The sequence below is a fragment of the Mus musculus genome, chromosome 9 (assembly GCF_000001635.26).
Source record: "Mus musculus strain C57BL/6J chromosome 9, GRCm38.p6 C57BL/6J".
NCBI lineage: Eukaryota > Metazoa > Chordata > Mammalia > Rodentia > Muridae > Mus > Mus musculus.
The window spans coordinates 36,693,209-36,706,833 of NC_000075.6; the positions used below are offsets into that span (position 1 = coordinate 36,693,209).

At 40.3% G+C, this 13,625-nt stretch overlaps 1 protein-coding gene across 2 annotated transcripts; it reads left to right on the forward strand.

Annotated features, from left to right (window-relative positions):
- The first annotated feature begins 11 nt into the window (after positions 1–11).
- Positions 12–5,637, forward strand: Acrv1 (acrosomal vesicle protein 1). Of its 2 annotated transcripts, none has more exons than NM_007391.3 (4): positions 12–152; positions 1,000–1,491; positions 3,379–3,498; positions 5,288–5,635. In NM_007391.3, exons 1-4 carry the CDS (start codon positions 104–106, stop codon positions 5,410–5,412), a joined length of 786 nt encoding a protein of 261 aa, NP_031417.2. In that variant the 5' UTR covers positions 12–103; the 3' UTR covers positions 5,413–5,635. The 2 variants fall into 2 exon arrangements, with proteins under 2 accessions (NP_031417.2, XP_030099883.1); XM_030244023.1 differs by lacking the exon at positions 12–152 and adding an exon at positions 639–706 and having other exon boundaries at positions 5,288–5,637.
- The last annotated feature ends 7,988 nt before the right edge of the window (positions 5,638–13,625 follow it).

Consider the following 13,625-nt stretch of genomic DNA (forward strand, 5'->3'; position numbering starts at 1 on the left):
CTAGAATTCCCAGAGGCTCTGATTCAACACTGGGAGCGTTTGCTCAGTTTCTTCTCAGCTCTTGAGTGTGCCACATTAGAGATCTTTATTTACCTAAATCAAAATGAAGGAGTTAATCTTACTGGGTCTTTATCTGCTTGGATCTGCCCAAGGTAAGTCTTCCCTTTAAACAAACACTAGGTCAACATCAGAGGGGGACTTTTCATGTATTTCTGCCCCCTTGATGAAAGACAGGTGTAACTTACCCAAACCAACATGACTTAGAATCAAGAGTTAACTAAGCAAGAACAACTGTGAGAACTCCTATACCAACTGATTTCCCCTGGTTATGGATGTCCTAGTTTAACATTTACCCTTACCCAGAGATTAAAGTTTCCTACTGTTGAGAAAAAAAAATGAGTCCCATCACCAGTGCCAAAAAGAACCTAACCTCAATTTAGGCTGGAATTAATCAGTATTAAAAGCTATCTGTGCTAGGCACTGTGGCACCTGTAACTCCTACAGTCAAGAGGTAGAAGTGGGAGAATGTAATTTTAAGGGACCCAGGATTTCACAGCCAGACCTTGTTGCAGGGGAAGAGGACTATTTGCCTTCTCTTTCCCTATCTCTATTCTTCTTGCCTTTTACCCATAGAGGAGTTGGAGAAAGGGCTGACTTCTGATGACATGAATGAGGGTCCTTTGATTTCTGATTCTGCCTTTGTCAGGTAGGGACATTCATTGCTTTTCATGTGCTTTCCATGCTTAGGTGAGAGGATTCCACGTGTGATTCTTGTGTCTTTAAGTCTTAGCAACAATCTCCAACTTATTTAAACACTTCTGTCTTAAACCTGGTTTTTTGGAGTAGTTAGATGACTTCTCCCAACATCTAAACTATCTTTAAGTGTCTCATCTAGACCTGCCAGGCAGGAGTCGCAGCAGTCCCACTTGTTGGCCTCCACAGGAAATCAGTCTTGATCCCATTCTGTCTTCACCATTCTTGTATTTCTTCTCCTCCTAGGAGCACCACCAGGTCAGCCTGAGGAGCTTCTTGACTCTGTAGACCAACAAGCTTCGGTTCAGCAACTTTCAAGCGAGTATCTCTCACTCGCAAACCCTTCAGATGCCGAGGCTTTATATGAAACTCCTTTAGATGAGAAGACTCTGAGTGGTCATAGTTCAAGTGAACAGGAATCAAGTGAGCATGCTGTAGCTGAACATTCTGCAGGTGAGCACTCTTCAGGAGAACAGTCTTCAGAACACATGTCAGGTGACCACATGTCAGGAGAGCACTTGTCAGAACACACTTCAGAGGAGCACTCCTCGGGCGAGCACACTTCCACCGAGCACACTTCAGGTGAACAACCTGCAACTGAACAGTCCTCAAGTGACCAGCCCTCCGAAGCATCTTCAGGTGAAGTTTCGGGTGACGAAGCAGGTGAACAGGTGTCTAGCGAGACAAATGACAAAGAAAATGATGCTATGAGTACACCACTTCCAAGCACATCTGCAGGTAAGCCACAATGGAAGGGTATTAGTCTTTGACTAGTGGTTGAGGTCAACCTGGGCTACATAGTTCAACACGAGCCTAGACGACACCCTGTCTCAATAGGAGAAAGGAAGGAGAAGGAGAGAAAAGCAGGGAAGGGGGGAACAAACTCAAGTTTATGGAAGCACATAAAAGAATCATTAATGTCACAAATAGCTCTGTCAAAGACTCTGTTTCAGCCAGGTGGTGGTGGCACACATCTTTAATCCCAGCACTTGGGAAGCAGAGACATGCAGATCTACGAGTTCAAGCCCAGCCTGGTATACAGAGCCAGTTTCAGGACATCCAGGGATAGAGAAGTGTTATCGTTAAAAAAAGAAAGGAAGGGAGGGAGGGAAGGAAGAAGGATAGAGATATGGCTCACCAGTTAAGAGTGCTGACGGCTCTTACAGAGGTCATGAGTTCAAATCCCAGCAACTACATGGTATCTCACAGCCATCTGTAATGAGATCTGATGCCTTCTTCTGGTGTGTCTGAAGATAGTTACAGTGTACTTATATATAATAAATAAATCTTTAAAAAAAAAAAGAAAGAAAAAGTTTCTTCACAGTATCAAAAGAAAGCATTTTTCAGGTTCATTCAGCCCTAAATGTAGCATAACTTAGAGAGCCCTCTTTTAAGAAAGGAATGCTACTACTCTGCTCTCCAACTCCACTGTCCATGGGAAATTAGGATCGGCAAGATGGCTAAGTGGCTGGCAACTGAGCCAAGCTTGAGAACCTGAATTCAATACCCAGGGTCCACATCATAGAGCCGATTCCCTCAAATTGTCCTCTGACCTCTCTACATGCTCCCATTCACAGTAAGGAAATAATGAAAATTAAGTTGGATGTCTCAAATTACTATCAGATACAAATATTTCATTTCACCCAATTTTGTTAATTATCCAACATTTTTTAGATGAGTAGTCAGGTAAAACTATTATCGCCAATGTCAGTCACATTTCTAGAAAGTAGTAAATCAAAATTAGGTCTGCCCAAAGTTATGCTTCTTACTAAGGGATTAACACTAGAGATCGTATAAGGATGCAGAAGCATTTCAGAATTTTGTCACTCATCTTCAAGGTAAGTCTGAAATGGAAACTGCCTGATGGTTCATGTCTGTTACTTCAGGGAAGCTGAGGCAGGAGGATTGGTATGACTTTGAGGTCAGACTGAGCTAAATATTCAAACCTTATCTCAAACTCACACACACACACACACACACACACACGGGGGGGGGGGGGGGGGAATGGAGGGAAGGAGAAAGACCAAAGGAAGGAGGGAAGGGAAGGAAGAAAGATTAACTCTTCACAGAGCTAGCAGCACTCTAGCCTTCCAGTATTGCTTATTTAGTTAAATTGACCCCGAGAGTGTGTTTCTTAGGTCATGAGAGAGTATGACAGGCGTTCAGTTACATAAGTTTTCTGCTATGGAGTAAACCATGACAGAAGAACATTTACGTATAATTTCAAGAAGCCAGTGGAATACAGACTAGGGTAAAAGTTACTCAGATAAATTTAGTATTCATCAGCAATAAAGGTTACAAATGAGAGAGAAGGTATTCCCTGACTCAGAAAAGAGAACATGGTAGTCCAGACTTATACTCCCATCACTGGACAATAAGCAAGACCATGTCTTCAATAACAAAAAGGTAAAAGGGAGTTGGGGGGTGGGAGGAAGGACTAGGTTTGTAGCTCAGAACGCTTGCCTACCATACCTAAGGTCCTAGACGTTCAATCCCTAGTACTGCCAAAAAGAACTAAGAAATGTGATGTAAGTGGTCTCACTTTTTACAACGCCCATCCCCCATATGTGTAACTTGACTAAGTAGTTTGTATGGAAATGTCATCACTCTTTCTTCACATTTCAGCCATAACAATAAATTGCCACACATGTGCTTATATGAATGATGATGCAAAATGTCTCCGTGGAGAAGGAGTATGCACCACTCAAAACTCCCAGCAGTGCATGTTAAAGAAGATCTTTGAAGGTAGTAGGAACGTCTGGGATAAATTCACCAGAGAGCACATCAATCACCTCTTAAACAAAAATGGGGAATGGGGACAGTAGGAATCAATGAACTTGGGGGTTTAGAAAACTGCATTTCTTCAAGGTCTGAGCTCTTAAGTTGTTCCTTAAGCTACTCATACACTGATTCAGAACTGTCTAGTGTGTTCATGATTCAATCTTCCTAGGACACAGCACAGTGTATAACAAATGGTAGGCATTTAGTAGACACTGAATAAACTAATCAGCAATTGTCTACAAACCTCTGTGCACAGGGAAACAAATCTGAGTGCATATTCTCAGATCTCGCAACCCTATGCTTAGTATTCCATCTCCGAAACAAGGGCTCTTGGCTACTTCCATTCCACGATCCATACTGCCCAGCTCTGCTTTGTCCAACCCCTAGACAGAAATATTTTCCCTATAGTTCTGTAATTGTACATTTAACCACTACTGAATAAACATAAACAATACATACAACGAGCCTTACAGAAAGGGGCATCAAAAACACAGTGTACAGAAAGACTGTAGTCTAACATAAGAAATACTACAGAGAAAACTGGTGAGGTGATATGTTTCTTCTCAGTACTTGGGAGGCTGAAGTAGGAGACTTAACCTGGGCAATGTAGCAAGACGGTGTCTAAAGAGAAGAAAAAGGAGGCAAAGCACATGAGTGCTGGAAGTTCACAGGTAAAGGAAAGCAGGTAAGTCTGGAGAGGAAAGGGTATATAGATAGAACATGTAAACTCCAAGAGTACAGAGCTTGAGCTAGACAACTACTTACTGATGCTCAGGAATGGCTAAGATGGCTCAATGTATAAAGGCACATACTACCAATCCTATTGACCTGAGTTAGTGTGCAGCAAACCACACAGCAGGAGAGGACCAACTCTTACACGTTGTCTTCTGACCTTCACACGTACACACATAAAAAAAAAATACTAAAAACATTAAAATCCTAATGCTAAGCTTGCACCGGTGAAACTCCAAAAATAAAGACAACTATTGATTTAGTCATACAAAGATATCCCAAAAAACAAACACAAAGTCAAAATGAAAAATATAGAATGTAGACAGGCATCAGAGTGAAACTCTTTTGGGTTTGCAATGAAGAAAATAAATGTTGACTGGCCAAAGCAGTCACCCAAAATTCTCAATGGCAGAAAAAGTTAGGAAAGCAAGGAATAAAGGGAGGTTGGTAGAGTTCCATTTAGGACAGAAAAAAAATTAGTTGTTAGCATATGTGCATGAAGGTGATCACTTAAGTGGAAAGGGAATTTGACTTAGGTCAGTAGAGGTAACTGAACTCAGAAACAGAAGACAGAAAAATCAGGGGAAATAAGAAAAAGTAAATAGTATCAAGTTCATACAGAAAGGGAAAAAAACATGGAAAATGGCTAAGAAAGTTGGTTACTAGAATTTTTCTAGTGCATATTTGAGAAGGAAAAAGTATCAGCTCCAAGTACCTGAGGCTCAGCTGTAAATGAGATGGAAGTTAAGGATAGTCCGCTCGCTAGAGACTTGCAGGGAAGGGTAATGGCAGAGTAGCATGGTCAAGTGAAAATGATGAGCTTGGTGAAATTTCACCATTACAGGAAGAAAATGAAGACATAAACAAGAGGGATGGTTAAAGAAAGAAAAAAAAAAGGCTATAGAAAAATAGAGAGTAGTAGTCCTGGTCATTCTTGCATGGCAACATGGGGAACCATGGGCCATGGATAAAGGGTAAGGTTGGAAGCAGCTTACTGTTACTGCCAATCTGTCTCTTTCAGGTGGAAAACTCCAGTTCATGGTTCAAGGGTGTGAGAACATGTGCCCATCTATGAACCTCTTCTCTCATGGAACAAGAATGCAAATTATGTGCTGTCGGAATGAACCTCTCTGCAACAAGGTCTAGATGCCCGTGCCCTACTTCTTGCTCTGACTTAGGCAGGTTCACCACTCTACTTGGCTCAATTTATGTTCAACTTCAACAACTAATCACATCGGGCTCTGCCTGATCACCAGATAAGAAGCTCAAACCTTGTCTTTATTGATACCCCATTGCCTATGTCCTCTGCCTTACTTTGCTCCCATCCTTCCGCAGATGTTCTTTTTTGCAATAAATTGCTATTAAAGAACATAGGCTTCAGTCAGATTGTTTTTCATCAGTCTAGTTTGCAAAGTTATTGTTTCTGTCCATGAACAAAGTGAATGTTGTGCACAATCATTTGTGAAAGCTAAAGGGGTCTCCTAGAGTGGATACAATAGAGAATACAAAGTGCAAATTAATCTTTCAGTGACATAAACAATATGGTAGGATTGTCTCGCACACCCTTCTACTCGTAAGTACACAATTTAGCCTTTTTGTTTTTGAGCTGAGACTTACAGTCTACTATCAACATAATGGGAGCAAAATACTGTAAAAATATTTTTTAAATTCCAAATTTTCCTTTCCCAGCCCCAGCTCCTGGAATGACTGAGACTATTTATTGTTAAATGCCTAGGTCATAAACTTTGGCTCATTCCCTGACTAGCTCTTGACTTATTTAACGATTTAATCTATTCCATGTCTACTTGGAATAACTTGGTTAGTTATCTCTCCTTCAGTCCGGGCCTGCTTTCTTTCTCCTCAGCATCTCCCTGAGTTCATCTACCTGCTGGTTTACCTGTCTCATCCCCCATTGTACTCTACTCTTTTATCTCTTACCATTTCCCAAAATCTCTCTCTTCCTGTCAGTGTCCGACCTACTTCCTGCCTTAGCTCATTGGCCACCAACTTCTTATAAGAGATTCTCTCTACGTTCCCCCTTTTTAGTTCAATGAAAGGCTCTTTCTCTGACATCCATAAATTATATACAGTATTAACAATTATAAAAACCATCAGATAAAAACTACTTTTACAAGTCTAGTCCATTTGTATTTGATAACTTTGGGTAAAGTATTCTATTATCTATCTTATCTTGGTCAGTTAGAGTTCTGTACTTAAATCCTTTTCTAACATAACTTGTATAGATTTTATAACACCTTTTTAAATCCTAAACAACTTAAGCTTAGTTGTGAGACTATCTAGTCTTCAAACCCCATCATAGATCTGAGAAGGAATAAATATTACTTGAGTACAGACCAAGCAGATTCCAAAACTATTGAAATGATAGAAGTTGTTGGCTGCCTGGACAGTCATCTATAAATTGTGTCTATACTGTTGAACCAACTATCTTCAGCCTTCTAGCCCAGTATATGACAGACATTTTTCTGAAGCAGGAATTATGACGGACTTGCCTACCTTGTCATTGCAAAGTCCAGCAATTGACTTTCCTGCATCTTGTTTGTCCATTTTGAATAGGATTCTGTCTGCAATTGAGGCAAGAACATTTTCTTGCCAAGTGACTAATTTACCACAAAATTTATTCGATTTTGAAAAAAAACTGTAATAAATTAGTATCTAATATAACCATAAGTTTATCTGACTACTTACTTGCATTTCTCCTAAATTGTTTGTAATAGCATATTTTAAATGGACTAGAATTCAACATTACATTTTTAAGAATTACATAGATCCTTTTCCCTCACCCAATACCAGATCAGGTTCTCCCCACCCCCCATACACTTTCCCTCCCAAGTCCCTCTCTCCTTCTCTCCCCACTTGTGATTGCTTTCTTCCCTCTCCCAAGTGGGACTGGGGCATCCTTACTTGGGCACTTCAGCTTGCTGAGCCTTTTGAATTCTGTGGACTGTATCCTGTGTATTCTGTATGGTTTTTTGTTGTTTTTGTTTTTGTTTTTTTGCTAATATCCACTTATTAGTGAGTACATACCATGCATGTCTGAGTTACCTCACTCAGAATGATATTTTCTCGTTCCATCCATTTGCCTGCAAAAGTAAGGATGTCCTTGTTCTTAATAGCTGAGTAGAATTCTGTTGTGAAAATGAATCACATTTTCTGTATCCATTCTCCTGTCATGGGACATCTAGGTTGTTTCCAGATTTTGGCTATCACAAATAAGGCCACTATGAACATAGTGGAACACGTGCCCTGAGGGCCTGCAAAAAGAATGCAAACAGGCAACCTCAGGAAATAGAAGGTTGGGGGGGGACCCCCAGAGTCCACAAGAGACCTGGGAGGTGAGAGACTCCCAAGACTTACAGGGAGGGACCTTTGAGAAATGCCTGACAGTAGGGAAAGGGAACTTACAGAGCCCACCTCCAGCAAGAAGACAGGGCATCAAGTGAGGGATGGGGTTGCCATCCCAGTCACAACTCTGACCCACAATTATTTCTGTCTGAAAGAACTACAGGGATGGAAATAAAGAGGAGCCTGAGGAAAAGAAGGTCTAGTGACAGGCCCAAAGTGGGATCCAAGTCAAGGGGAGGTTCCAAGGCCTGACACTATTACTGAGGCTCTGGAGCACTCACAAAAAGGGATCTATCATGACCGCCCTCCAAAAAACCCAAGCAGCAGCTTGAAGAGTCAGGTGCAGATATTTGCACCCAACCAATGGGCAGAAGCAGCTGACCCCTGTTGTTGAATTAGGGAAGGCTGAAAGAAGCTTAGGAGAAGGGTGATCCTATAGAAGGACCAGTAGTCTTAAGTAATCTGGACCCTCAAGATCTTTCAAACACTGGATCACCAAACAGCATACACCAGCTGATATGAGGCCCCCAACACACATACTGTAGAGGACGTCCAGGTCTATGTTCATTCAGAGATAATGCACCTAACCCTCAAGAGACAGAGGCCCCAGGGAGTTTAGAGGTCAGATGGGGTGGAGGGTGGTGGGGACATCCATGTGGATACTGGGGGTGGTAGGGAGGAGGTGTGAGATGTGGAGCAATTGGAGGGTGGGAGGGGAGAGGCGGAGAATGGACTATGGAGTGTAAAAAATGAATTACAAATAAAATTTTAAATTTTTAAAAAAAGAATTACATAGATATAATACCTTAAACAGACTTGATACATATGTATGTATGTTGTAACCACCTATGACCTTAATTTTTTATCAATATAGAAAGATCTATACCAATGTAAGATTTTTGGTTTGCTAATACTTTTTGGTCTAAGAGTAGGTTCAATAATCTACCCTTTCTTTCTAGTATTTCTATATTATTCCCCTTTTTCTTTTCATCCATTCTTCCCATTTTCTCCCTAACATTAGATAGGAGAAAAGGATAAAGGAAAGGGAAATCCCTGAGTCTAACTTTTCTATTTTGTTTCCTCCCTGATCCAAGATCATTACAATTTGTTACCACCCCCTTAAATGACAATATTCATCATCCATTGACCTATTAAAACCATCCACCCCACATCTTGGGAATTGAGCATAGTTCTCATAAAATTGCTTCCTGTTGATTTGGGGCATTTTTTGGGGGGGGAGGACAAGAAATTGGGATATTGGTCAGTCTTAAAGCTAGCCAAGACAGTTGCTGTGCAGTCTCTGAATGCTGAGAAAGTTCAGGCTTACTTAAGTAACGTCCTGAGTGGATCAGTCTGTAAGGCTGGACGAATTGAGGTCATTTGAGGTCAGCAGCTTTCTTTGAAGCTATTCTGGAAACAAGTTCTTATGAAACAGTTATTAAGGCAGTCTGAGGTAGGATCAGGCATGATGATGGAACAAAATGTATCTCAGCATCTCAGAGGGTGAATCTTGTAAGGGCTGTCTTTTTGGTTGATTTTTTTTTTCTGTGAATATATAAGCTTTCAGAGGTAATACAAATTTCTGCATTAACATATATATGGAGTGTGCCAAGTGCACAATTCAGCTAAAGATGATTATTTTCCCTCTGAGCAGGCATCTGTCTCTTTTATACATTAGTTTGGACTCCATAACCAAACTGCAATTTAAATGTCTATCTATGCCAGTTGAAAGGATGGCATGATAAGCCTTGAGTATTCCTGAGCCAGCAAGACACTGGCTATGCTTAGCTTGAGATATGGACTGGAGACATTTTAATGTCTCAGTCTCAAATCCCTTTTCAATGTAGGGGGATCAGTGTACACTTTACCTTTTTTGTTCTTCTTGATGTTTCTTCTTTTCTACTGCTAAAGTCTACTACTTGGTTAGTTACCTCTCCTAAGTCCTGGCCCACTTCTTCCTTCATCTGTATAGCATGAGATCCTCCTAGTTCCTGTCAGTCTCGTCTCACCGGCTGGCTTACCGCTATCTCCCCACTTGTCCCTCATCTCATCCCCTGTGCTTCTCTTCCTTTATCTCTTACTATTTCCCAGGATTCTCTTTCTTTCTGCCAGTGTCTCACCTATACCCTGCCTCAGCTCATTGGCCATCAGTTTCTGATTGACAGGTGATGCATATAAGAGAGTCTCTCTACAAAATACTCCTTTTCATTTAAGCAATTCATAACCCTTAAATCATTTTGAGAGGATCATCTACTCAGCTATAGAGGAACAGGTTCAACACCTTACAGTCCTTTACTTCAAGGTGTTTTCATGTGTACAGTTGTTCCTTATCTCAGGAAAGAGAAGGGAAGTTAGGAAAGATGGAATCACCTTTATTATACAAATAAAGAAATAACATTATTTAATAATTTATTCCATGTAATTACAAATTGACTAAAGTAACATAGCTAGTGAGAGCCACAGCTGGATTCCAAAACCAAATATGCATGGCCTTAAAATGAGTCTTCATACCAACATGTGGATGTTTTTTCAAGACCAAAAATCACTCCTCTCTTCCTAAACAAGTCCATCTCCTTTCAGACATCTCTTCCACAACTTTGAAGACTCAAGAGCAGCTGCTGGTCTTAATGTAAGTTGCAAAGCAACAGGATTTAACTTCAATAAAATAATTTACCACTTTTTAAGTCTTTAGTATCATAACTAAAATTATTTTGGCCATCGTATCTCTGAACATAGCCATTGTTCAGGATAACCTAGAACTCACTATGCAGCTTCAGGTTGGTCTCAAATTTGCAGCAGTTCTCCTGGCTCAGCATCCCACGTGCTGGGATCATAGCTATGAGCCACTATGCATAGCTTGGTATGCATAAGAACTCCAGCACATCATAAAACATTGTCAGTTATAGAACATGTAAACACATACAAGCACATGTGCACCCTCACACAGAGACACACATACACACATGCACACACATACACATAAATGCACACACTCATATGGCCATTTCAAAAGGCATCTGAATAACAGGTCCCATTGACAACAAATTTAGGCTGAAAAGAAAATTCATCCTCAAATTTCTGAATGAAACTATTTTGAATATGTAATCCTATCTTTAGATCAAATGGAATTAAAAATTATGACCAAAAACTAAAGTATCAAATTCTTAACTTGACATATGGTTTACAGACAAACAAGTTAACACTTGTTAACAGTGTTGATATATAACCGGTTTCTTTGAAGAGAGGGGACACAGATCTATTAGCTATAGGCACTGGGAAAATAAAAACTCAAGTGTGTTATTAAAAGCGAAGAATAAGAGTGTTCTGGTTTTCACCTATGGAAAACTCATCCACCATTATTATATACATTATGTACTCAATCATAAAAAGTAGAAATTAAAAAGCTTCAAAATTCTCCTCAAATAGAGAAGTCACTACAAAAACAGTACTGAGTGAGATGTGTGGGCTTCTGCCTAGTTAACTTTTAACCCATGAATTACAGGACAGCAGCTGAGCATCACTGGTCAGAGGCTTCAAGGAATATTGACTAGTGCTGGCCAGGTAGCTAAAAAACAGGGGAAAATTCAAGAAAAGAACCACAGGAGATAAACTCAACTGAGGATCTACTCTGACCAAATTCTTCCCGATAACTGTAGTTGCTGCGTTCTGAAAGAACAGAACTGAGAGGTCTACTGTGTAGAGTAAGTCTTCTGTTTCCCACTAAAGCAAAAACCATCACTCTTCACAGAATACAAGGAGGCCCAGAATATCTACAATTCAGCATCTACAACATATGAACTTATTAGACATAGGAAAGGCAAGGAACTGTATACCCAGTAACCATGGAAGAAAAGACAGTAAATCAATAGCCAAGTTCATAAATGGAAAGGGAAAAAACATTTTAAGACTAAAACAAAACAAAATACTGAGTACAATAAATGGAAGAAATTATCAGTTGATGATTTTAACAGGGTGCTGGAGCCCACACAAGAAGTCACTCAGAGTGAAGCTAGATCAATAATTATCCATTTGGGAGAAAGGAACAAAGCCTCAACGATTAATACATTGTTACCAAACATTTTAGCGTTTAAATAACAGCTAGAATTTGCCCACATTGGATGAAGAATAAACTTACAGTCCATAGCAAGATAAATAAAAAACTGAAGACAGACAATAGTCACACTACTTAAAGAGAAAGAAAATAAAATGAAAATGCTGGCATTAGTGGCTTTTGCTCCATCCTCTAAGCAGCAAACCATACTTGGGAACAATACCCCAGTTGTCAATACCTGCCCTCAAACTGCATGAACAGACCGTATTTACAACCTTCTAACCCTTTGGGGGACTGCTGACAGACAACTCTATTTCTCCTAACTTAAGAGTTCACTCAGGGGAAAACAAAACTGCTGGGATCTCAAATTGGGAAAAACCATGGGAAGCAATGAACAAAACTACAAAAGGAACTAATAGAAAAGGTGACTACCTGGACATGAGGTCATGGCTAAAGGAATACAACAAAATATGTAAATTCCAGCTTGGCATGAAAGAAAGAAACACTTGTAATTCTAATACTTGGGAGATTAAGTTAAGTCCGTCAAGAATTCTAGGTTACAAGTGCAGATTTCTTTGGAGCCGGATGAAGTGTCTGTCCCTCAAGCACGATTGGAAAGAACACCAGGGGCTAGAGAGATGGCTCAGCGGTTAAGAGCACCGACTGCTCTTCCAGAGGTCCTGAGTTCAATTCCCAGCAACCACATGTTGGCTCACAACCATCTATAATGGGATCTGATGCACTTTTCTGGTGTGTGTCTGAAGACAGTTACAGTGAACTCATATACATAAAAGAAAGAAATATTTTTAAAAAGTGTTTAAAAAAAAAAAAAGGAAAGACCACCAGGCCCGTGTGTGCTTGCACTCCCCCCACCTGAACATATAAAAGTATACATACACAGTTGAACAGGTGAGCAAAGCAAGCAGCTATACACACAGAGGAACTGAGAAAAGGAATGTGAAGGCAAGAAGGACGAGAAGACACTAACCCTTCACATCAGCTTGATCCCAAGGCTCAAAACATACCTTGCTGTTATGATGTGCGCAAAGCAAGTTTAAGAGTTGTGTTTGTTTTTCAAGGAAAAACTATTTTTAAGGACTTATTTTTTGTTTTTGTTTTTTGTAAAAATATGTCTAGGTATGTATGGATGTACAAGTGGCCAGAATCCAGAAGAGTGTTTTGGATCCCATGGAGCTATTTATAGGTGAGCTGTGAGCTGCCCAGTGTGGGTGCTGGGGGTTTGCATGCTCTGTGAGAGCAGCCAGAGTTCTGAACCACCGAGCCCTATCTCCAGGCCTCAAGTGCCAAGCTTTCAACAAAACGATTGGAAGACATGCAAAGAAAGAAAACTGTACTGAACACTCCCCACAGAAACACTTTAAATGGAGGGTCTCAAGTGTGTTCAGAGAACAACAGGTTTTGATGTGAGAGCAATCAGGAAACCAATATGTAAACAAGCAGTGTTGGTGCTGGAGAATTTAACAGCAGGTTTAAACCAAGAATCCGCAACTCTGATTTCGGTTCAACCATACAGCACTGTCAGATGTTTTAGCACTGACACACATTCCTACCACGGATTATCACCAACTCCGAAGGCTTAAAATTGAATAAGGAGGAAGGGAAGCCTGACATAAGCAATTTAAGTTGGGACTTAAACAACACTATCACACAGTCAGTACTACCTCACAAGTGACTAAGGGATGGACAGAGACTAGTTGACTGAAATGCTTCCAAATCAGAAGACAGGCATGGATCTGCAAACACAGGGAATACAATGAGCTCTCAGGATGGTTAAGACTGAGACATACATACTGTCACAACACTATCAAAAACTAAAGGTGAAAAAGGACTCTTGAAGGCATCAAAGCAATTCACTGAAGAGAAAGGATCCTAAATATGATTATCAGTTAGCTGGGTGCAGTAGTACACATTGGTAACCCTGTCA